General features: G+C 37.2%; 1 protein-coding gene across 4 annotated transcripts in view; it reads right to left on the reverse strand.

Annotated features, from left to right (window-relative positions):
- TLL1 (tolloid like 1) overlaps positions 1 to 23,194 on the reverse strand; it is a 410,556-nt gene that overhangs the window by 108,220 nt on the left and 279,142 nt on the right. For all 4 annotated transcript variants that reach the window (XR_011973863.1, XM_072639726.1, XM_072639725.1 and 1 more), the window contains exons 10-12: positions 9,006 to 9,108; positions 7,281 to 7,397; positions 103 to 248 (exon numbers count right to left, since the gene is read on the reverse strand). Coding sequence is in view for 3 of the 4 variants with exons in the window: in XM_072639726.1 (XP_072495827.1) it covers positions 103 to 248; positions 7,281 to 7,397; positions 9,006 to 9,108 (366 nt within the window). In the remaining variant the exon portion in view is untranslated. The remainder of the gene's footprint in view (positions 1 to 102; positions 249 to 7,280; positions 7,398 to 9,005; positions 9,109 to 23,194) is intronic.

The raw sequence follows: 23,194 nt of genomic DNA on the forward strand, positions 1-23,194 counted from the left end.
AGATAATTATTTACTTTTTCAGTTTATACTTCTTCCATGCTCTTAAATGCCATCGTTGTGTTCTGAGTAGGTGGGTTTCTAAGGTTAGTTAAAAGGTTTTACCTCAAATGCCTGAAAGGTTAACCCAACATTGTAGTTCTCTGAAGCTATTATTTTCCACACACATTCTTTCATGGGTCTGTAGTCATCAGGATAATTAGGAGACTGAATCTGTCCTTCGTTTTTATGGATCTCACCACCACAGATTGCTGATAAAAACAAAGAATTCAATCTTAGCAATATCGAATGCTGAAAATACACTTTCACTTATATCTAAAGTGATATTTTGGAAAATTTCATGGAGATGAGAGCATATCAGATGATAATAATATACACAGGCAACTAATAGTGCTACAAATATTTAGTCCTTCATAAACTGGCCCAACCTATCCTTACAGATTCATTATCAGCTATTTCCCTTCACACGGCCTTCAACTCAACGAGATTGGTCTTCCTGCTGTTCTTTATACATGTCCTACCCCTTCTCTAATCTGCAGCTTTGTATGTATCAGGGGTGGGGAACCTGTGGCCTTAAGGCCACATATGGTCTTCTCAGTCCATAAGTACATCCTTTTGTCTGAATACACATTTTACAGAACAAATCATTTTATTTTTCTTAATATATTTTTGCTTTTTTATGTTTTTATTTTATTTTTAAAATCAACATATTTAAAATGCCAAAAAATAAAATATTTTAAATGAAATAATCCTTCCAGATTGACTGGCACAATTAGAACATTAGTAAGCCAGAAAGGCTAAACTGATGGATGCTCATTATTTAGTTCTAAATTCCCCCACCTGACTGGCACCATTACCACATGATGCCGTTTGGGGAGAATTAATGGGGGTCAAGTGCACCAGTTTATTATCAGCTTTTGACAATGGTGCACTGTATTTCTGTTTGAAGCGGAACTTGTAAATAGTTGCACAGCTCAACAGTATTTTTAAATTCTGTTGGCTTAACAGCCCATCATGTCAAAGAAGAAGAATACACAGAAGGAAAAAGACAGATTTTTTTCAAGAGGGTTGGAAATTGAAATATCTTGTTTTTTACTGAAGATAAGACAACTTGCTTGTTTATGATACTGCCATATCAACTTGAAAGAAATTCAATGCTTATCAGCATTATAACACTCATAAGGACTATAAATATTTTAAATTAGAGGAAAAAGTGGAAAAGAAATTTAAAAAATGAAGAATAAAAGAAAAAACAATTCTTTCAAACAGCAAAATGCCACTGAAGCAACTAATAAAGTGGCTTCTATATTCCAGGAATAAAGGGAATCCATTTAGTGCAGAAGAAATTATAAAAGAATGCATTGTTGAAATCGTAGGATGAGGAGGAGAACCATAACTGATTAGCAGCATGAATTAGCCTTCAATTTAACAGAAGAACTTCATGCAACACTTCATTTTGGATGAATCAAATGATTTGATTGGTGACTTGGTGAAGGTTTTATACTTCATTCAGGTCATAATGGAAGATTTTATTTGCTACAAAGAATTGCTCACTTTGAGCACTCTTGTAAACAGAACATAGGGAGTAGATATCTTCAACAACTTTCAAGATAAATGTCATAAAATTGGACTGAATTTGGTAAATTTATGAGTGTATTTACAAACAGAGCATCTTCCATGACAGAAAAACATGAAAGGTTTATTACATTAGTAAGCCAGAAGGGCTTACACACATATGTACATATATGTATACATACATATGCATGTGTGTCTATATGTGTATATGCATGTATACATGTATGTATGTGTAAATAGAGAGATATAGATTCAGATGCTCTCATTTCTTTTCATTGTATTTTGCATCAGTGAAATCTCTGTGCTAAACCTATTTTGTGACACTGTACAATAAGTTAAAAGTATTGTTAACTATATTCATGCAAATGGAACACAGCATCATCAGTGTCATAACATGCTAAAGTTGAACAATGAGGTATTCAGTGTGGATTTGTCATATCATTCTAAAGTACATTGACTATGAAACGGACAGGTATTAGCCAAAATTTTATCTCTGTGAGAACACATATTTAAACTTTACAAAGAACAAAATCAGCAATGTGAATTAATGAAAGAAAATTTCTATAGGAACGTCGCATTTCTGTGTGATATGTCAAATCAAAACAAATTGAATATTTCTTTGCAAAGTAAAACTAAGTCTATGTATGATAGCGGCAGAAAATACAAGCATTATGAAAAAAAGGTATTTTTTCAAAACACTTGTTCTTGGAAAGGAAATTTTGGATGAACATTTTCTCCAGTTAGCAAAGGTCATTGATGAGTAGGATTATATATGGGAATCATTTGAAGAATACACAACTATTATAGACCTGCTAATTGGAGAATACAAAGAACTGTCTACTGACTTTAAAAATCAAAACATCACACTCAGATTAGCATTTCAGCCTCACCAGCTGATATCACCAATGTACTAAAGAACAACAAATTGAATTTATTGAGCTCTCAGTAAATTTAAAGTCATTGTTTGATGCTAAGAAAGATCCACTTGGAAGATAGTGGAGTAAAAGCAGGACTCACCTGAGCTCTCCCCCAATCCCTTCCAAATACCTTTCAAAGATGACTCTAAACAAATTCTAGAGCTGGAGAATCCAGAAAAACATAGAGGGAAACAAATTTCCAGGCCAACACCACTTGGAAGGTCAGGAGGAAAGGTTTGTTGCACCAAAGTGAGAGAGGAGTACATTCCAATGCAGGCCACACAGAGTGGGCCCTAGCAAACCCATGTTTGCTCCACAGCAGGCCTTGGGGGAGATTGAATCACTGACAGTAGTGGCTCTCTCAGCCCACAGACACCAAAGACTACTTAGAAGGTCAGCAGAAAAAGTCTGTGACACCTAGGTGAGAGTGGAGTGCCATCCAGCACAGCCTCAGCCCTAGCAGACCAGGAGGTGGCCTTGGGAGTGACTAATGCAGAAACAGCATTGGCAGCAGCTGCTTCTGGAGTTCTAAGTCCACAGAGAGTAAAGGGATCAAACAATTTGTCAGAAGGAGATTACAGGGGTCTTTCGGTTGCTTTGTTCATACTCAGATCTTATTCACAGTCCTGGGTGACAGTCTCAAGGGGAAGAGGAGCCTTAACCTAGCAGAGCTTGTGACCACAATGAAGGAGTCACTCTCCTCATGTTTCAGGAAAGAAAAGAGTATTTGTAGTCACTCACAGACTAGAACACAGGCCAAGAGTGTAGTAAACATCTCTCCTTTGATCATGCTACTTTGAAAGAACTGAAAACTTGCAGGTCCCTAGAAGTATCTCTGAAAACATCAGCACAAAACCCCGGAAGATTGGCATGGTGCACATGGAGGCAGAGCCCTACTTTAACAAACAGTTTAAAAAAGTATAGTAATAAGTTATGAAAATGAGCAGTGAGTGGAAAAAATCCCTGAGTACTAAAAATTACTATGGTGTCTGAGGAAGATGAAAACACACACTCAGAAGAAGAAAACAAAGTCAAAACTCCTATACTCAAAGCCACCTCCCCCAAATATGAATTGTTCTCAGGCAATGGAAGAGCTCAAATAGGATTTTGAAAATCAAGTGACAGAAGTATAGAAAAAATTGGGAAGAAAAATGAGAGTGATGCAAGAAAATTATGGAAAAACAGTCAGTAGTTTGGTAAACGAGGTGCAAAAAAAAAAATACTGAAGAACATAACACCTTAAAAAACATACTAGACCAAATGGAAAAAAAGGTCCAAAAAGCCAATGAGGAGAAAAAATACTTTAAAAAGCAGAATTGACCAAATGGAAAAAGAGGCCTAAAAGCTCATTGAAGAAATTAAAATTTAAAATTAGAATGGAGCAAATGGAAGCTAATGACTTTATGAGAAATCAAAAAAAAATGAAACATAATTTTTTTTATTCTTTTGTGAAAAATAAAAGTAGACAATGTGAAATGTCTCATTGAAAACACAATTGACCTGAAAAATAGGTTCAGGAGAGATAATTTTAAAATTTTGGGGTAACTGAAAATCAAAATAAAAAAAAGTGTCTAGACATCATCTTCTTAGAAATTATCAAGGAAAAATGCCCTAATATCATAGATCCAGATGGTAAAATAGAAATCTGAGAAACCCTCCAATCACCTCTTGACAGAGATCCCAAAATGAAAACTTCCAGAAGCAAACTTCTAGTGTTCTCAAGACAAGGAAAGAATATTGCAAGTAGTCAGAAAGAAACAATTCAAGTATGGTGGAGTCACAATTAGGAGAATACAATATTTAGCAGTTTCTACGTTAAAGTATCTGTGGACTTGGGATATGATATTCTGGGGGACAAAGGAGCTAGGATTACAACCAAGAATCACTTGTGCAGTAAAATTGAGTGTACTCCTTCAGGGTAAAAAATGGATATTCAATGAAATTTAGGACTTTCAAGCATTCTTGATGAAAAGACTAGAATATTAGTGTAGTTAGAAGGAGTATATATAGACAGACAGCACAGGTGTGAGTTGAATATGAAGAGGGGATATCTAAAAAACAGAATTAAGGGTTGAGAGAGGAATGTACTTGGAGAAAGAGAGATGTAAAATGGGATAAATTATCTCACATAAAGGAGGCAAGCAAAAGATTTCACAGTGGAAGGGGATGAGGGGAGGCAAAGGACAGTGAATGAAACTTACTTGCATCACAATTGGCTCAAAGAGGGAATAATAAACACTCAGCTGGGTATAGAAACCTATTTTACCCTTTAGGAAAGTAGGAAGGGAAAGGGATAAAAGAAGGGTGGGTTGGGTGGTAGAAGAGAGGGCAGATGGGGGAGGGATAGTGTGAAAGGAGAGAAAGAATAGAATAGACAGGTAGGGGAGGAGGATGGAGAAAAATACAGTTCTCACAGTTTTTTCCTTTTGTTTTGCTTCTTCCTTCACAATATGACTAATATCATATGACATTAGGATTGTACACATATAGCCTATATGAGATTGCATGCCTTTTTGTGAAAGGGGGACTAGAGGAGGAGAGGGAAAAAAATTGCAATTCAAAATCTTATGAAAGTGAATGTTAAAAACCATCTTTTCATGTAATTGGACAAAACACAAAAAACTATTAAGTGAGAGGGAAAAGAACACCCATGCCTTAGACAACACACCCCAAAAATTCTTTCTTGCTTTTCAGTCATTTATTGCCATGAATCTGCATTATCCTACTTAACCCAGATCATGATGCCCTTAAGGTTACAAATGACTGATATCCATCTAGAGGGTCAACTGAAACTGGGGACCTCTGTGCTACAACTGAATATTAAAATTCTTTCCAACAAAAAGTAGACACAACAAAGTCATTAATAGTTTACATATCTTTAAAATTAACAAATAGTTTTCGTTTTTTGAAATTATTAAGCATGTAATAGTCTGCGTTTTATAAACTAATGTACATCTTAAAGTATATCTAATTTAAATTTCTTGAAAGCAGCCTTATTTGATTACAGCTAAATATTAGTGTAGACTGTTCCCAATACTGGGAAGACATTCTTTCTTCATCTCTCCCTTTCAGAATCACTAGTTTCTTTCAAAATTTTATTAAAGTTCTACCTCTTCTCTTTCTTGATCCTTCAGCTACTACTGCTTATATGAAAAATAACCTCTAGTGAGTGTGGATATGATGTGTGAAGATATTATAAATACATATGTATGCATATATGCATATGTACATATGTACATTTTGTATATATTTATATGTGTTCATTTCTTTCAATTGAGGACAGGAACTATTTCAGATATATCTTTATATTCCCAGCCATGTAATTTCATTGGCATAAACTCAAAGGTGTTTAACTCCTTCCTTGGAGGACTGTAAACAGCCCATAAAACTCCCAATATTGGCAGAACAAAGATAAAAATGTAACTGGGATTTTACAAAATGTAGAAAAATACAAATAATGTTAAATTAATAATTAATAAAAACACAAATAATGTTAATTTGTGGTTTTCTAAGTTAAAATGCAGCTAGCAAGTGATCTGTTTCTATTTGAATGTGACGCCATTGGTATAGGGAACTCAAAAAGGAAGTTCCCTAAATCAATGAAAATCAGCAACTCTCTGACAACATTACAGAGTAGCCTGGGGAACCAAAAGATTAAGAGATCTGCCCAGGGTCACAAGAGCAGTAGGTATCAGAGGCAGAATTTAAACCTAAATCTCCAGATCCTAAGAATAGCTGAGCTTCTACCTATCACAGCACACCATGTCTCTAGCAACCCATCTCTTAAATATTTTAAATATATATTTGTGATTTGGGAGGAAGAGGTTGGGGGGAAAAGGTTATTTTATAAATTTATTATCCAAGAATATTTTTGGTAATCTGTGAACTCTTCTTCATTGTGTACTGACCGTAAGTAACAGAGCAGATGTAATCTTTATAGCAAACACTGAGTGCCTGGCAAGAAACTTATGGTCATTTGATAAACATCTGTAGACTATAACCAAGTAATTCACTGCTCAGCGGCTAATCTTTAAAACAAAAAGGCCTCTGCTTATATAAAAGTTTTAAGGGAAAAAAGAAATCTGCTAACTCTCTTCGAATTACCTAAACTACTATGCTATCAAAAGCAGAACCAGATTAATTTTAAATAGAAAAGGGAGGTATTTATTCTTCCCTTGGCAAGAGAAAGACTATTTCTCAAAGTCAGCAAATATAGTACTACTTTACTGTTTCAAAAAAGTATAGAAAAAAGCATTTCATAAACTCCACTATTTAAACAAAAAGGTCCTCAAGACATATTCAGGATACTTCCTCCTTTCCCACTCCCACCCTCCTGCCCCAACATTTCCTACAAAAGATAGAGGGTTTCACTACAGAAATTAGCAAAGAGACTAGACCAAACCAGACTAAAGGAAAATAGCAATTTCCTTACATTTTGCTAACACTGCAGAGGGATTTTGATATGTGAGAAGTAAAATAAATGCCACTTCAGAAGCGCCATATCATTTGAGAAAAATTTCCAGACTGATTCATAAGGTCACTAATATTGGAAATAGGAACCCCTTGCATTCCCTCATTCTTATCATTTACAACTGAGTCTTTTATATGATCATTCCATTATGTTAACCTGACTCTAGAAAATTCTTGATTTCAAATGACAGGAATGGATGCTCTGCTAACACTATGGAAAAAAGAAACTCAACCTCCTCTCTCCCCCCCAAAAAACTACCATTTCTTGTTAGCAGATTCATGCAGTGAATGAAGTCATCTCTAAGATTCAGTGTGACTTGCCTTCATAAACAGCTGCAAAACCTTTTCCTACCCAATTACTGCTGCTTCGAAACTCAATCCAAATTCTGCTGTCAGTAGATGTTAAGACTTCAGGCAATTTGTCACCACAGAATCTGCCTAGAAGAAACAAAAGTCAATGAGATTGTTGAATATGGTCTTTCCAGCTCTTAAGAGGTGAAGAATTCTTTGTAATCATACTTTGCTCTCTAAACTGATAAACCGTGTCTAATCATGACTATGATTCTGAGGGTTAACAATAAAAAGCAAAAATTCTATGCATTGTTAAAAGACACATCATTTTTATATCACTCAAAGTTTATATAATTGTTGCCCTGTGCCAAAAATTTAAACAATTCAGAATCACTTTTTAGAATTCTATTTTCCTCTGAAGACGACCCAGATTTTACCAGGAGAAATCAAGAAAAACATATTACTATTGGTATGTTTAGGGGATGAGGAGGCAGGAGATAGAGAAAGAAGACTGGCAAACTACCTACCAGTAATTGTTAGGTTCCCTCACAGTATAATAATCTCTTTGGAAAAAGTAATTTACTTTGGGCAGGTAATCACTTTACCTTCAGAATTATGTTTTTCTTACCTGGAATTACCTTATATGCAATATTCAGTTTTGTTATTTTTTTATTATTAAATATTTTAAAAACACCCAAACTTCTTCTTTGTATATCTGCCATTTTCCCCCAAATGATGTCACTTTCACAAAATTTAGTTACACAGAAAATAAATAAATTCAAAGCAGCCAGTGGAATATAGTGGATATACTGTTAACTTCAGATTCAGGAAGATGTAGGTTCAATTCTTGCTTATCACATACTGTCTGTCTGACTACCACCACTACTCCCTCCTTTGCAGGTCATTGAATATCCCAGTAATCCAGGCAACTCTTAAGACTGTAAATTGCAGAGCAGGTGCTGATTTGCATTGGTTCAGTGAGTTCCCTAAGCCAATGTAAATTACAAGTCTAGACTTCCTACTCCAAAATAAAAATAAAATAAATTTGGCCATGTGCAAATGAGCAAGGTTTCTTTCATTAAAAAAGTAAAGATCTCTTAAAATTCTTGGCACACAGTATTAGCAAACAAACTCGCCATTGCTCTTATCCTTAAATTGAACAGGAGACAACTGTAAGACTAGCCTACTTCATGCAAGCCAATGGTGCAATCTGTGGTCTAAAAGTTGGCAACATACAGGCTTTCATTTGTGCCCAGTTAGAACAACACAATGTGGCACAAATTGGAAATGTTTGATTCCAAACTCCAATAACTCAGGGAGAAACTAAACTAGGAATGTGAACATTTGGATATACTGCATTTAATCCAGTAAATCCACAAATGAAACTTGAGTCTCACACACTGCTGAACTGGAAAAGAAGCTACTACACAAGTTCTTTCATCAAACTATGATGGTTGTTAATTTCAACACACACACACACACACACACACACACACACAATCCTTTTAAGAAGTAGTTCTTGTAACAAGAAGAGTTGTGGAGCTCCCATCATTTGACATACTCATCCTTAAGCATCTGTTTTATAATGTACTGCTCCAATGAAAGAAAAATCTGTTTAAATATATTTCCTGAATATCTGTATTTAATAGAAAGCAAAATGGGCTATCTTCCCAAAATACAAATTTCAGGTGACATAGATAGGGATTAGGGACAGGAAGCAATGGTAGGCAACTCAGTTAGTATATAATAGCTTACCTAGCAGAGACGATTTTCTCCAAAACCCATCTCTGACTTCAATATAATCATACCAGCACAAGCTACTCTTGTAGAGGTCCATTGTAGTAAAGTTTAAGACAATCTGCAAAATGAAGTGGAACTATAGTTATGCATTGGTTGAATATCATCTCACTAAAAAAGATTCATTAAGAATGCTTTTAGATTATGTTGGTAGGCTGGTGACATACTGGCAATGCTGCTTGACAACCAACATCTCAAACCAAGGTTACATCCCTTGATTTTTATATTGTTGGTGTTGTTTTTAAAGGAAATATCATATTACTGCTCATAGTAAATTGAAATGCTAATTTAAATTAAATCAAGGATTTTTTAAAATCAGCATATCAGAACTGTAGTTGTATCACAGAGTTAAAAAGGACCCTATTGTAGCCTGGCATCAACATTCATATTTAAAACCCCAATCTATAGACTCCTGGAGACAAGGTAAATCAGTAATTGAAAGGGAGAGGATGGCTGCAGATCTCCAGAGGAAGCATAATAGATCAATCTCTGTCAACACAATTACGAAATTATTGCTAAGTGAAGCAAATTCAGCAGTGCTACAGGGGCAATTAAGAGTAACGGGACACAAAAGACAGTCACTTTTCACGTATGCACAAACACATACACATACAAAATTGGTATTAATCGATTTTACATTAAAATAATTTAAATAAAAGGTAACATGATAAGAGGAAAATAATGTAATACCAAGATTCAGGGAACACTGTGTTTTTCCCTGGCTTTACCACTAATTATAAAAGAGCCTTTGGAAAGCCACTTAACATTTCTGAGCTTCAGTTTCCTTATCTATAAAATTGGGGATTTATATTTATATTTATTGGTGATCATGAAAGTCTCTCTGGTTTGAAATTCTATGATTTCATGATTTTAAAAATATAAAGATGTGTTTTCATTATTAGAAGCAATAAATGGATAGTGAGAAAGCACAATGCTGTCTGTGTACCTGAAGACCTGGAATCTGACTTAAGAGCTATGAGATCAAGGTCAAAGCACCTGACTTGCTATTGTAAATTGTAAAACGTATCAAATTAAACAATGTATGTAACAGTGGTATGAAAACTTCCAAATACCATAGAAATACAAAGCATCATTACTGTTTCTATTCACTTTATACATCTCCCTTTCTTAGGCAGTTCTCTTAGGATTGTAAACTGCAGAATTGGCAGGAGTTTCCTCAAGGTGATTTTGCGACACAAATGACATCACAGGTCCAGACCAAAACAAAGGAAACTATTAAAATATATATGTATATATATGTATATATGTGTGTGTGTGTGTGTATATATATATATATATATATATATATATATATATATATATATATATATATTACTAGTCAGGTCACCTACCCTGAGGTCTTGAAAGAAATTGTAAGTTAGAGAAAGAAAAAGGAAAGATAGGAAGCTTAGTTACATGTTGGGAAACATAGAATGAGATTTAAGTAATTCCCTAATTACAAAGAATTCATACTTCTAAAATAAATTCAATCCCACAAGTATTTATTTAATCTTAATTAATTTATTTAGTATTTAATTTTTCCCAGTTACATGCAAAAATAATTGTTTGCACTTGTTTCCAAAATGCTGAGTTCCAAATTTTCTCCCATTTTCCCTCCCTATTCACCAACTCACTGAGAAGGCAAGAAATTCCATATAGGTAATATATGTGTAGTCATGCAAAGACTATCTATAATAGTCATGCTGTGAAAGAAAGCATAGACAAAAAAAAGCTTCAAGAAAAATAAAGTAGAAAAAAATCGATGCTTCAATCTGTATTCAGACAACATCAATTCTTTCTTTGGGGACAGACAGCATTTTTCATCCTAAGTGCTTCAGAGCTGTCATGGATCATTGTATCACTGAGAATAGGTAAGTCATTCACAGCTGATCATCATACAACAGTGTTCTTACTTTGTACCTAGTACAAAATTTGCAACAACCTTGCAAGTCTTCCTGCTCATCGCTTCTTACAATACAATAGTATTCCATCATAATTACATGCCACAACTTGTTTAACCATTCCTTAATTGATAAATATCAACTCAGTTTCTAATTCTCTGCCCCCATAAAAGAGCTTCTATAAATATTTTTGTACATGTAGGTCTCTTTCTTTTTGTCTTTATAAATCTTTTGGGATACGGACCAATTATTAATATTGCTAGGTCAAAGGGTATGCCTGGTTTTATAGCTTTGTGGGCATAGTTCCAAATTGCTCTATAGGATGGTTTAATCAGTTCACAATTCTGACAACAATACATTAATGTCTCATTTTTCCCTTATCTCTTCCAACATTTGTCATTTATGACAATTTTTTTGACCTATTGCCCAATCTAATAGGTATGAAGTAACACCTCAGAATTGTTTTAATTTGCATTTTGCCAGTCAATAATGAGTTAGAATATTATTTCATATGGGTAGAGATAGCTTTAATTACACCATCTGAAAACTGGTTATATCTTTTAATCATTTATCAATTGCAGAATGACTCTTATTTTGATAAATCTGACACAGTTCTCTATATGTTAGAGAAATGAGGCCTTTACCAGACAAATGTGCTTCAATTTTTTTTAACAGTTACTATTGCTAGCTATATTATCCTCCATCCTATTCTCCCTTTCCTTGATTTTTCTATTCTCTCTCTCCTTTCACCCTGTCCGTCCACAAAAGTGTTTTGCTTCTGGCTACCCCTTCCTCCAATCTGTCTTGCCTTTTATCATTACCACCCCCTTCTCTTATCCTCTTCCCCTTCTTTTTCAGTGTGGTAAGATTTCCCTAGTTACACGTAAAAACAATTTTTTAGCATTCATTTTTAAAACTTTGAGTTCCAAATTTTCTTCCTTCCTTCCTTCCTTCCTTCCTTCCTTCCTTCCTTCCTTCCTTCCTTCCTTCCTTCCTTCCTTCCTTCCTTATTTAGAAGGTAAGCAGTTTACTATAGGTTATACGTGTAGTCATGCAAAATACTTTCATAATTGTCATACTGTGAAAAACTGACTATATTTCGCTCAATCCTATCCCACCCCCCATTTATTCTAATCTCTCCTTTGACCCTATCCCTCCTCAAAAGTATTTCCTTCTGATTACTCCTTCCCCAAATCTGCTCTCCCTTTTATGAACCCCTCCTTCATTTAACTCCTTTCCCCTTACTTTCTGTAGGGCCAGATAGATGTCTATACCCAGTTGAATGTGTATGTTATTCCCTCTTTAAGTGAATTCTGATGAAACTAATGTTCACACACTCCCTCTCACCTCCTTGCTCTTCTCCTCCACTGTAAAAGCTTTTTCTTGTCTCTTTTATGTGAGATAATTTATCTCCATTATACCTTTCCCTTTCCCTTTCTTCCAGTACATTCCTTTTTCGTGTCTTAATTTTATTTTTTAGCTACCATGCCTTCATATTCAACTCACATTTGTGCTCTCTATCTATGTACACATATATGAATATATGTACATATGTGTACATGTGTTTGTGTGTTTATATGCATATATATGTATATATGTATATGTATGTATGTAGGGATAATCCTTCGAACTACCCTAAGAATGAGAAAAGTCTTTTGAGTTACAAATATCATCTATACATGTAGGAGTGTAAACAGTTAAGCCTTAATAAATCCCTTATGATTTCAATTTCCTTTTTACCTTTTTATGTTTCTTTTGAGTCTTACATTTGAAAGTCAAATTTTCCATTTACCCATGGTCTTTTCTCAAGAATGCATGAAATTCCTGGATCTCACTTAATGTCAATTTTTTTCCCCTTTTGAATTATAGTCAGTTTTGCTGGGCTGGTGATTCATGGTTTTAATCCTAGATCCTTTGACCTCTAGAATATAATACTCCAAACCATCTAATCCCTTAATATAGAAAGCTGCTAGATCCTGTGCTATCCTCATTGTGTTTCCATAATACTTAAATTGTTTCTTTTTGGCTGCTTGTAATATTTTCTCCTTGACCTCGAAATTCTGGAATTTGGCAACAATATTTCTAGGAATTTTCATTTTGGAATTTCTTTCAGGAGGTGATCCATAGATTCTTTCCATTTCTATTTTACGTTCTGGTTCTAGAATATCAGGGTAGTTTTCCTGGATAATTTCTGTCATTTATTTTGTGAAAATCTTTTAATTTTGTTTTAAAATTTCTTGATTTCTCATAGAGTCATTATCTTCCATTTGCTCCATTCTAATTTTTAAGAAATCATTTTCTTCATTGAGATTTTGGACCTCTTTTTCTATTTGGCCAATTCTCCTTTTTTAGGAATTCTCTTCATTGGCTTTTGGATCTCTTTTGCCATTTTGTCTACTCTGTTTTTAAGGTGTTATTTTCTTCAGTATTTTTTGTGTGTGTGTCTCCTTTACCAAGCTGTTGACTTATTTTTCATGGTTTTCTTGCATCACTCTCTTCCCAATTGTTCCTCTACTTCTCTTACTTGATTTTAAATGTCCTTTTTGAGCTCTTCCATGTCATGAGACCAATTCATGTTTTTCTTGGAGGCTTTGGATGTAGGAGCTTTGACTTCATATTCTTCTGAGTATATGTTTTGATCTTCCTTGTCACCAAAGTAAGTTTCTTTAGTCTGATTTATTTCGATACTGTTTATTGATTTCCCCAGCTTATTACTTGACTTTTTAACTCTTTCCTGAGGTAGGACTCTGCTTCCAGTGTGACAAAAGAACCATTCCAAGTTTCAGAGATTTTGTTTAGGTTGTTTTCAAAGATAATTCTAGAGACCTATAACTTTTCAGTTTTTCCAAGGTGTTATGATCAAAGTAGAGCTGTTTACGTCTCTCTTGGCTTGTGCTCTGGTCTGCAAGTGACCACAAGCATTCTTTCCTTTCCTGGAACTGTGAGGATAGTCTCCTCTCCACTGCTGTCACTGCTATTTAAATGTTCTTCCTCACCCTAGTACTACCACCCAGCACTGTGAACAAGATCCTAGTATGGATAAAGAAAGAGAATTCTGCTTCAGTGCTAGCAAACAGACCCCTTTAATCTCCTTCTGACCAGATATTTGATCACCTTACATTCTGTGGGCTGAGAGCTCCAGAAATAGCCACTACTGTTGCAGATGATGATTCAGTCACTCTCAAAGCCTGCTCCTGATTTGCTGGGGCTGTGGCTTTCCTGAGGCCACAGCTATACGGTGCTTCTTTCTCACTCAGCTCTTACAAATTTTTCTTACTGACTTTTTAAATTGTCTTTGCCCTTTGTGGGATGAGAGGTATGGAAACCACTACAGTTGCCAGTGATATAGCATTCTGAGACCTTCTCTGGTTTTGCTGGGACCTGGTCTGTACTGGAGTGGTCTGTACTTGACTATCCTCTGATCTCACCCTGATGCAACAGATCTTTCCTGTCCACCTTCCAGGTTGTTATGGGCTAGAAATTTGTTTAATTGTCTTTTTGTAGGTTCAGCTGCTGTAGAATTTGCTTAGAGTTATTTTTACAGGTATTTGGAGAGGTTTAGAGGAGAGCTCAGGCAAGTTGCTTCCTTTACTCCACCATATGGTCTGCTCCCACCTCAAGTAATGGTAATTTAAGTGGGAAAATCTTTCCTATTCATTAATAGGCCTATGTCCATTGCTTAAATCACACGGAAGCCTAAGTCACGTGTAGTGGGAGGACCTTGTAGAATGGGTGAAAGAGGAAGGGTGGAGAAGAACTGGGAGGAAGTTGGTCATGCTAGTCAGAGCTGGGAAGTAAACAGGCAGGCAGGCACAGTTAGGCTTCTGAGTGTTTGTTGGAAGGCCCCAGCAGGAGCTGGGGAGGCTTGGGAATGGTTTGCCTCCCTCCAGTGATAATGTTTATTGACTTGGTTACTATGGAGAGTCTGTTATATTTTGCAATTGAGAATTACACTGGCACATTCATAGTCCCCACCAGTGCTGTAAATATTGCCTTAGTGATACATTTGGTATCACAAATAAGATTGCATGGTATAAAATCTCTATTTGGAGACAGAAGGGATTTAGAGGAAGACCTTAATATCCCAGGATGGGAGGATTTACCATATTCCTCACTAGCAAGAGAATGGACTAAAAGCACCAGACTCTGTGAAAACTGGGAAGCAAGGTTATGGGGGAGGGGGATGGGAGTGGGAGGGGAATCTAGAGATTTGGAAAGGTGTTTGCAAAGAATACCAATAAGACCATGGAAAGAGCTAGCAGTGGTACATAGGAGAGGCCAGATTTTATTAACAGATTATTATATTATGTGTGAAAGCAGAGATGAGCTGTTGAAAGAAAAAATTCAGATGGAAAAAAAGTTAGCTAACTTGCACGGAAATTCTCAGTGTTCAGGCTCTCTGCTAAAAGAACAGACTGGGGGGTCTCAGGTAGAAGAAAAAGTAGTTCATTTAGCTAAGAAGAAGCAGAATGATGGCAAAAGAAGTGTGCATATGACCTTTGTACATACTAGCATAGTAGCCATGACAACGACTGATGGAGACAGTATGTGGGGGGTGGGGTATAATTAAGTCAGAGTTGGAAAATGAAACATTGCAAGGAGGAGACTTCTAAGGCGAAAACTGGCCCCACAGTGAGGTGGAAACAAACCAAGAAGGGAATAGTGTTTAAGGAGACAACTGGGGATTTTACTCAGCAGGAGGTAACAGACATTTTGAGTCAGTTCACCCAGTGGATGGGAGAATTGCTAATATTTTGGATGGTAAGAATCAGTGATGAATGGGCCAGAGGGGTATTGATAGATGGTGTGGATTGTTTGAAATTTATCAGTATCAGTCAAAATCGTTTTGTACAGCAGTCCTTTAGAGATTACAATATGCAAAGAAGTAACAATACAACTAATCTGTTAGCTTTGCCTACAGAAGGACACAATAGGCAGTATCCTACTGACTCTATTTGGTCTATTGGAAATAGACCCTGGAATTCATGTAGGGTCTGCATAAGAAAGTTAAAAGAGGAGGTAATGAAGACTGCTATAATGATGGGAAATGCATATGCATATTATGATACCCTCTTTGCAGTTTCCCATAGGAATAAAATAGTGAAGATGGCTCCTCCTGTTTACAAGCTCCTAGTTGTGACTGTAATAATTGGGGAAATAGGGAACCCTCTTTCAGAGGTGCTGGACACAATGTCACAGTTAAATGACCTGGGGGACTAGAGAAAAGACAAATTTCCCCAAGAGAGATGAATAAATAGCCAGCAGATTCAAAGTCAGAATAGAATGACAAGAAAAGAATTGTTTACTGTTCTATTGAGAGCAGGGTCTGATTTTAAAAATATAGTTGGTATTCCAACTAATGAATTAATAGAGAATGAACTGAGAAAAAAGGCTTGACACTTAATGAAACAGAGAAGTAAGAATCACCCCTACAGATCCTACTGAATCCTCGTAGCCAAGTTCATCACACCTTCAAGGAGAATAAGAAATTGGCCAAGCCTCAGCTCAGATTGAAGAAATACACAAAGAGGATTATAGAACCCATATCAATTTGAACATATAATGGAAAAACATCAAATACTGTAACCAGGGCATCAATAGATTATGGTGTGAAGGCCTCCATCATTCATGGAAACCCTGATAAGTTGAAATATGGAAGTCCTATCTCCATCACAGGATTGGGCGGGCCAGAAATATCAACCAGACAAGTCAAACTCATGATGAAAAGTGAACAATTACCTAAGAAAGAATATATCATGGTAATTGTACCCATTCCTGAATACATCACTGGAAGAGATAAAGAGATATGACTAAATATTCCTGAGGGGAGATACCAATTTGCAGTAAGTCAGATAGGAATTAATAGTTTTAGTGGGTAAAATAGAAATGGACCCAATCGAGGGGAGGAGCCAAGATGGGGGAGTAGAAAGACACACATATACTAGCTCCGAACCCACAGCCCATAAAACATCTGTAAAGAAGAACTCCCAACAAATGCTGGAGCAGCAGAAGCCACAGAACAACGGAGCAGACGAGATTTCTGTTCCAGAGAGACCTGAAAACCTGACGTGAAAGGTCCATCGCACACTGGACCCAGAGCGAAGCCCAGCCCTGCCTTGGCCCTGAGGCACTGAGAGGAGCAGATCCCAGCAGGCTTCAGGGACAGAATCTCCAGCAGCCACACAGGTCCCTCCACCCACAGGTGACAAGGGTCAGTGAGAGGGTCTCTTTGGCTGGTCAAGAGGGGACCGGGGTGTCCCCATAACTCAGGCCCCCTCAGGAGGCAACAGTGGGGGCAGCAGCAGACAGGGGCGCCCAAAGCAAGCAGGAGCCCAGATCATTGCTGAAGGTCTCCACAGCAACCCGCTGAGGGAACTGAGCCCTGTGAGGCAGCCCTGCCACAACCTGAGTACCTGAACTTAATCTCACACTGAATAGCAGCCCCACCCCTGCCCAAAGCCCTGAGGCTGGGAAGCAGCATTTGAATCTCAGACCCCAATTGATGGCTGGGCAGATCTGGAGGCGTGGTGGGTGTAGAAAGAAAACTCAGAAGTCGTCACTGGTTGGGAAAATGCCTAGAAAAGGGAAAAAAATAAGACTATAGAAGGTTACTTTCTTGGTGAACAGATAATTCCTCCCTTCCTTTCTGATGAGGAAGAACAATGCTTACCATCAGGGAAAGACACAGAAGTGAAGGTTTCTGTATCCCACATACCCAAAATAAACATGGCACAGGCCATGGAAGAGCTCAAAAAGGATTTTGAAAATCAAGTTAGAGAGGTGGAGGAAAAACTGGGAAGAGAAATGAGAGAAATGAAAGAAAAGCATGAAAAGCAGGTCAACACCTTGCTAAAGGAGACCCAAAAAAATGCTGAAGAAAATAACACCTTGAAAAATAGGGTAACTCAATTGGCAAAACAGGTTCAAAAATCCAATGAGGAGAAGAATGCTTTCAAAAGCAGAATTAACTAAATGGAAAAGGAGATTCAAAAGCTCACTGAAGAAAATAGTTCTTTCAGAATTGGAATGGAACAGATGGAGGCTAATGACTTTATGAGAAACCAAGAAATCACAAAACAAAACCAAAAGAATAAAAAAATGGAAGATAATGTGAAATATCTCATTGGAAAAACAACTGACCTGGAAAACAGATCCAGGAGAGACAATTTAAAAATTGTGGGCCTACCTGAAAGCCATGATCAAAAAAAGAGCCTAGACATCATCTTTCATGAAATTATCAAGGAAAACTGCCCTGAGATTCTAGAACCAGAGGGCAAAATAAGTATTCAAGGAACCCACCAATCACCTCCTGAAAGAGATCCAAAAAGAGAAACTCCTAGGAACGTTGTGTCCAAATTCCAGAGTTCCCTGGTCAAGGAGAAAATATTGCAAGCAGCTAGAAAGAAACAATTCAAGTATTGTGGAAATACAATCAGGATAACACAAGATTTAGCAGCTTCTACTTTAAGGGATCAAAGGGCGTGGAATATGATATTCCAGAAGTCAAAGGAACTAGGACTAAAATCAAGAATCACCTACCCAGCAAAACTGAGTATAATACTTCAGGGGAAAAAATGGTCTTTCAATGAAATTGGGGACTTTCAAGCATTCTTGATGAAAAGACCAGAGCTGAAAAGAAAATTTGACTTTGAAACACAAGAATGAAGAGAAGCATGAAAAGGTAAACAGCAAAGAGAAGTCATAAGGCACTTACTAAAGTTGAACTGTTTACATTCCTACATGGAAAGACAATATTTGTAACTCTTGAAACTTTTCAGTATCTGGGTAGTGAGTGGGATTACACACACACACACACACACACACACACACACACAGCAGAGTGAATTGAATAAGATGGGATCATATCTTAAAAAAATGAAATTAAGCAGTGAGAGAGAAATATATTGGGAGGAGAAAGGGAGAAATGGAATGTGGCAAATTATCTCTCATAAAAGAGGCAAGCAAAAGACTTTTTAGTGGAAGGATAAAGAGGGGAGGTGAGAGAAAAACGTGAAATTTACTCTCATCACATTCCACTAAAGGAAGGAATAAAATGCACACTCATTTTGGTATGAAAACCTATCTTACAATACAGGAAAGTGGGGGTGAAGGGGATAAGCAGGGTGGGGGGGAGGATGGAAGGGAGGGCAATGGGAGGAGGAAGCAATTTGAAGTCAACACTCTTGGAGAGGGACGGGATCAAAAGAGAGAATAGAAGCAATGGGGGGCAGGATAGGATGGAGGGAAATATAGTTAGTCTTACACAACACAACTATTAAGGAAGTCATTTGCAAAACTCCACGTATATGGCCTATATTGAATTGCTTGCCTTCCAAAGGAAATGGGTGGGGAGAGAGGGATGAAGAGAAGTTGGAAGTCAAAGTTTTAGGAACAACTGTCGAGTACTGTTCTTGCTACTAGGAAATAAGAAATACAGGTAAAGGGGTATAGAAAGTTATCTGGCCCTACAGGACAAAAGAGAAGATGGGGATAAGGGAAGGGAAGGATGATAGAAGAGCGGGCAGATTGGTGAAAGGGGTAATCAGAATGCTCGGTGTTTTGGGGTAGGGGTAGGGGACAAATGGGGAGAAAATTTGGAACCCAAAATTTTGTGAAAATCAATGTTAAAAGTTAAATAAATAAATAAATTTAAAAAAAAGAAATGAAAAAAAGTGGACCCAATCACTTTATCTGAACCTTCTAAAGTAATTACTTTGAAGCAGTATCATGTGCCAGGTGGGCAAAATGAAATTGCAAATACTCTAAAGGGTTATATTGAGGCAGGAATGTTGTCCCTACAACCAGTTGATGGAACTAACCTTTCTGGCCAGTACGAAAGTCAGATGGAAAATGGAGGATGACAATGGATTATAGATAATTCAATAAGGTGACTCATCCCTTGTATGTTGCTATTCCAGATACTGTTACCTTAATAGAAAAGATCCAGAAATATGATGGGACTTGGTACACAGCTATTAGTTAGATATTGACAACATGACATACTGCATCTAGGACAAATTTTGAAACCCTTATGTAAGATTAGTAGGAAAAAATATGAATTTGATTTGGGACTTGAACAGAGTAAAGCTTTCAAAGAAGGGAAGGCCATTACAAAATTGGCCTGAGATTTATGGCCTACACAAAGAGACCCAGTAAAATTGTAAGTGACTGTAAAGGATTACTGTGCAAGCTAGAGTTTATGGCAAAAACAACAAAATTGAAATGTACCCCTAGGATTTTGATCTAGGAAAACTCCCTTTATCTAGAATTCAATATATACTTTCTGAAAGGTATTTGTTACCTGTATGGGCTTTGGTAGAGACCAAACAACTGACTTTGGGGCATGAAGTAATATTAAAGGCTGGAACCCCAATTATGACCTGGGGAATGATTACCCCAGCTTCTCACAGAATCAGACATGCTCAATGGGCTGGCATAATTAAATGGAAATTGTATATTCAAAACAGATGTAAAGCAGGCAAAAGTGGAGTTTCTGCTTTACATGAATCTACAGCAAAAGTAGATACTAAGGAAAATGATACACCCTCTGAGACATGGAGGATGAACCTCACCTTAACCCTCTGAATGAAAGGAACAGTTGGTACAGTCCTTGGTAAGATGGAATGAGGGATATGATGGATTAACTGAAAAAAAAAAGAGACATGCATGGTTTACTGAGGGGATAGCAAAATATCTGACCCAGAAAAGACATTGGAAAGTAGCAGCCCATAACCGATGTACTAGGCAGACTTTGAAAAATACTGGGGTGGGTGGAAATAGTCAGTATCCTGAACTTATGGCAGTACATCAAGCTGTCAAAACAGAACAACGAATGGGTGGAGACAAAATGGCAGAGTGAAAGCATGGACTCACCTCAGTGCTACCAGAAATTCTTTCACATACCACTAAAACGAAAATCTGAACAAATTTCAGAATGGAAGAATCCACTAGGAGAAGTGTGGCAGGTTTCCAGCCCAGGATAGTCAGGAAGGTCGAAGGGAAGGATCTAATTCACAAAGCTTGGGGATCGCGTGGCACACAGGTTCCACTAGTACATTCCCTGCCATAGTGGAGTGAAGCAGGAACCACCAGGGCAGACTGAAACAGAAGCAACAGTATGGATACTCAAACTTATCAGGCCAGGATGAGAGTCCATTGGAACTGACAGAGAGAGAAGCGTAGGGTACCGGGTAACAGCAGCAGTCACTTCTGGGGCAATCAGCCCACAGACTAAATGTTTGAAAGTCACTGACATGAGCTTGTGGGAGCCAAGACAGCAGAGTAAACTACAAGTTCTCTCCTCTCCACTTTGTTGACCTTGAAAAAAAAAACAGAGAATAATGCCCCAGGAAATATCCTGGAACAATAGGATCAGCTAAAGGGGTAAATAGTCTCTCAGCTTGGAAGGTTGGGGAGATCAACAAGAACAGTCACTCTGCCTGTGGATGAATGTGACTAGTGCAGGATAGGAGGTATCTCAGGCAATCCCACCTCAGAGAACCAGGAGGATATCCTGAGTCTAAGGGTATGGAGCCTGTAAACTCCAAAACCAGTACCACAGGCATGCTTTAGCAAAGCCAGGGGAATTGGGCAGACCGTAGCACAGAAGGGGGTTCACCAGCCACTGAGGCTGCCTATGCTCTAGTTCAGGTGAGGAGGAGACCTCCTGCAGACAGACCACCCTTACCCCCACACCTCACACCAGGAGATTCAGTATAACTCTGGGAAACTCAGAAAGACATCACCTGACCTCTGCTTTGGCACACACCAGTCAGCTCAGCATTAGGTAAGCTGCAGCATTCTAGCTGAAAGAAGCAGAGACCAAAATACCCAAACTCTCAACTTCTCAGTACAAGAAAAGTGGGAGAAAACTTCCTGTGCCCCAGAAGCAGACATCCACTTTAAAAGTCAGGAAAAAGGCAATCATCATGACAAAGAAGCAAAACAGAAAAGCATAGATTCTTACTATGGAAACGGTGAAGACCAAATTACAAATACAGAAGAGGACAGCATTGATACTGTACTCACATCTGAAACCTCAAAAGGCAATATAAACTGGTCTCAAACTCAAAGAGCATTGGTGGAAGAGCTCAAGAAGGATGCTAGAAGCCAAATAAGAGAGGTAGAAGAAAAATTGAAGAATGCTTTTAGAAATACAACTGTCAAAATGAAAAGAGAATTCACAGAAGAGAAAAGCTCCTTAAAATGAGAAACTGGACCAAGGGAAAAGGAGGTACAAGAGTCAACTGAGGAAAACAATTTTCAAAAATTAGAATTGTGCAAGTAGAAGCTAATGAGTCTATGAGGCATCAAGAATCAGTCAAACAAAATCTAAAGAATGAAAAAATAGAAGAAAATGTAAAATATCTCACTGGAAAAACAACTGACCAAGAAAATACATCCAGGACATAAAATCTAAGAAATGTTGGTCTACCAGACAAAAAAAGGCCTGGATAATGTCTTTCAAGAAATCATCAAAGAAAATTGTCCTCTGGTACTAGATCCAGAGAGCAAAATACTCATCGAATTAATCCACCAATGTCCTACAGAAAGAGATCCTAAATTGAAAATACCAAGCAAAATTGTTGCCAAATTCCAAAAATATCAAGTTAAGGATAAAATACTGCAAGCAGCCAAAAAGAAATAATTGAAATATCTAGAAATTACAGTCAGGATCACACAGGACCTTGCAACTTCTAAATTAAAATATCAAAGGCATTGGAATATGATATTTTATAAGGAAAAGTGCTTGGACTACAAACAAGGATCAAATACCCAGCAAAACTGAGCATATTACTTCAGAAGAAGATGAACATTCAGTGACATAAGGGATTTCCAGATCCTCTCGATAAACAGGCCAGAAGTCAATAAAAAATTTGATCTTCAAATACAAGACTCAAGAAGGAAATAAAAAGGTCAAATGGGGAAAAAAGAAGGAGGCAGAAAAAGGTAAATTACATCATGGCAAGAGGCACAAAAACATATTATAGTAGAGGAAGAGGAGAAGGAGATGAGAATTATTTGAGAATTATGCTCATCTGGTTTGGTTCAAGGAGGGAACAACATACTCAGTTAAGTATAGAAATCTAAGTAGGAGGGGAAAGGGGGAAGATAATAGAGGGACAGTTAAAAAGGAAGGAAGAAATAGTAAGGGGAAAAGGGAATAAAAAAGAGGGAAGACTGAGGGATGGGATGGTCAAAAATAAAACTCTATTGTAGAGAGGAAGGGAGAAGTGAGAAATAAAA

This window comes from Notamacropus eugenii, chromosome 2 (genome assembly GCF_028372415.1).
Source record: "Notamacropus eugenii isolate mMacEug1 chromosome 2, mMacEug1.pri_v2, whole genome shotgun sequence".
Taxonomy (NCBI): Eukaryota; Metazoa; Chordata; class Mammalia; order Diprotodontia; family Macropodidae; genus Notamacropus; species Notamacropus eugenii.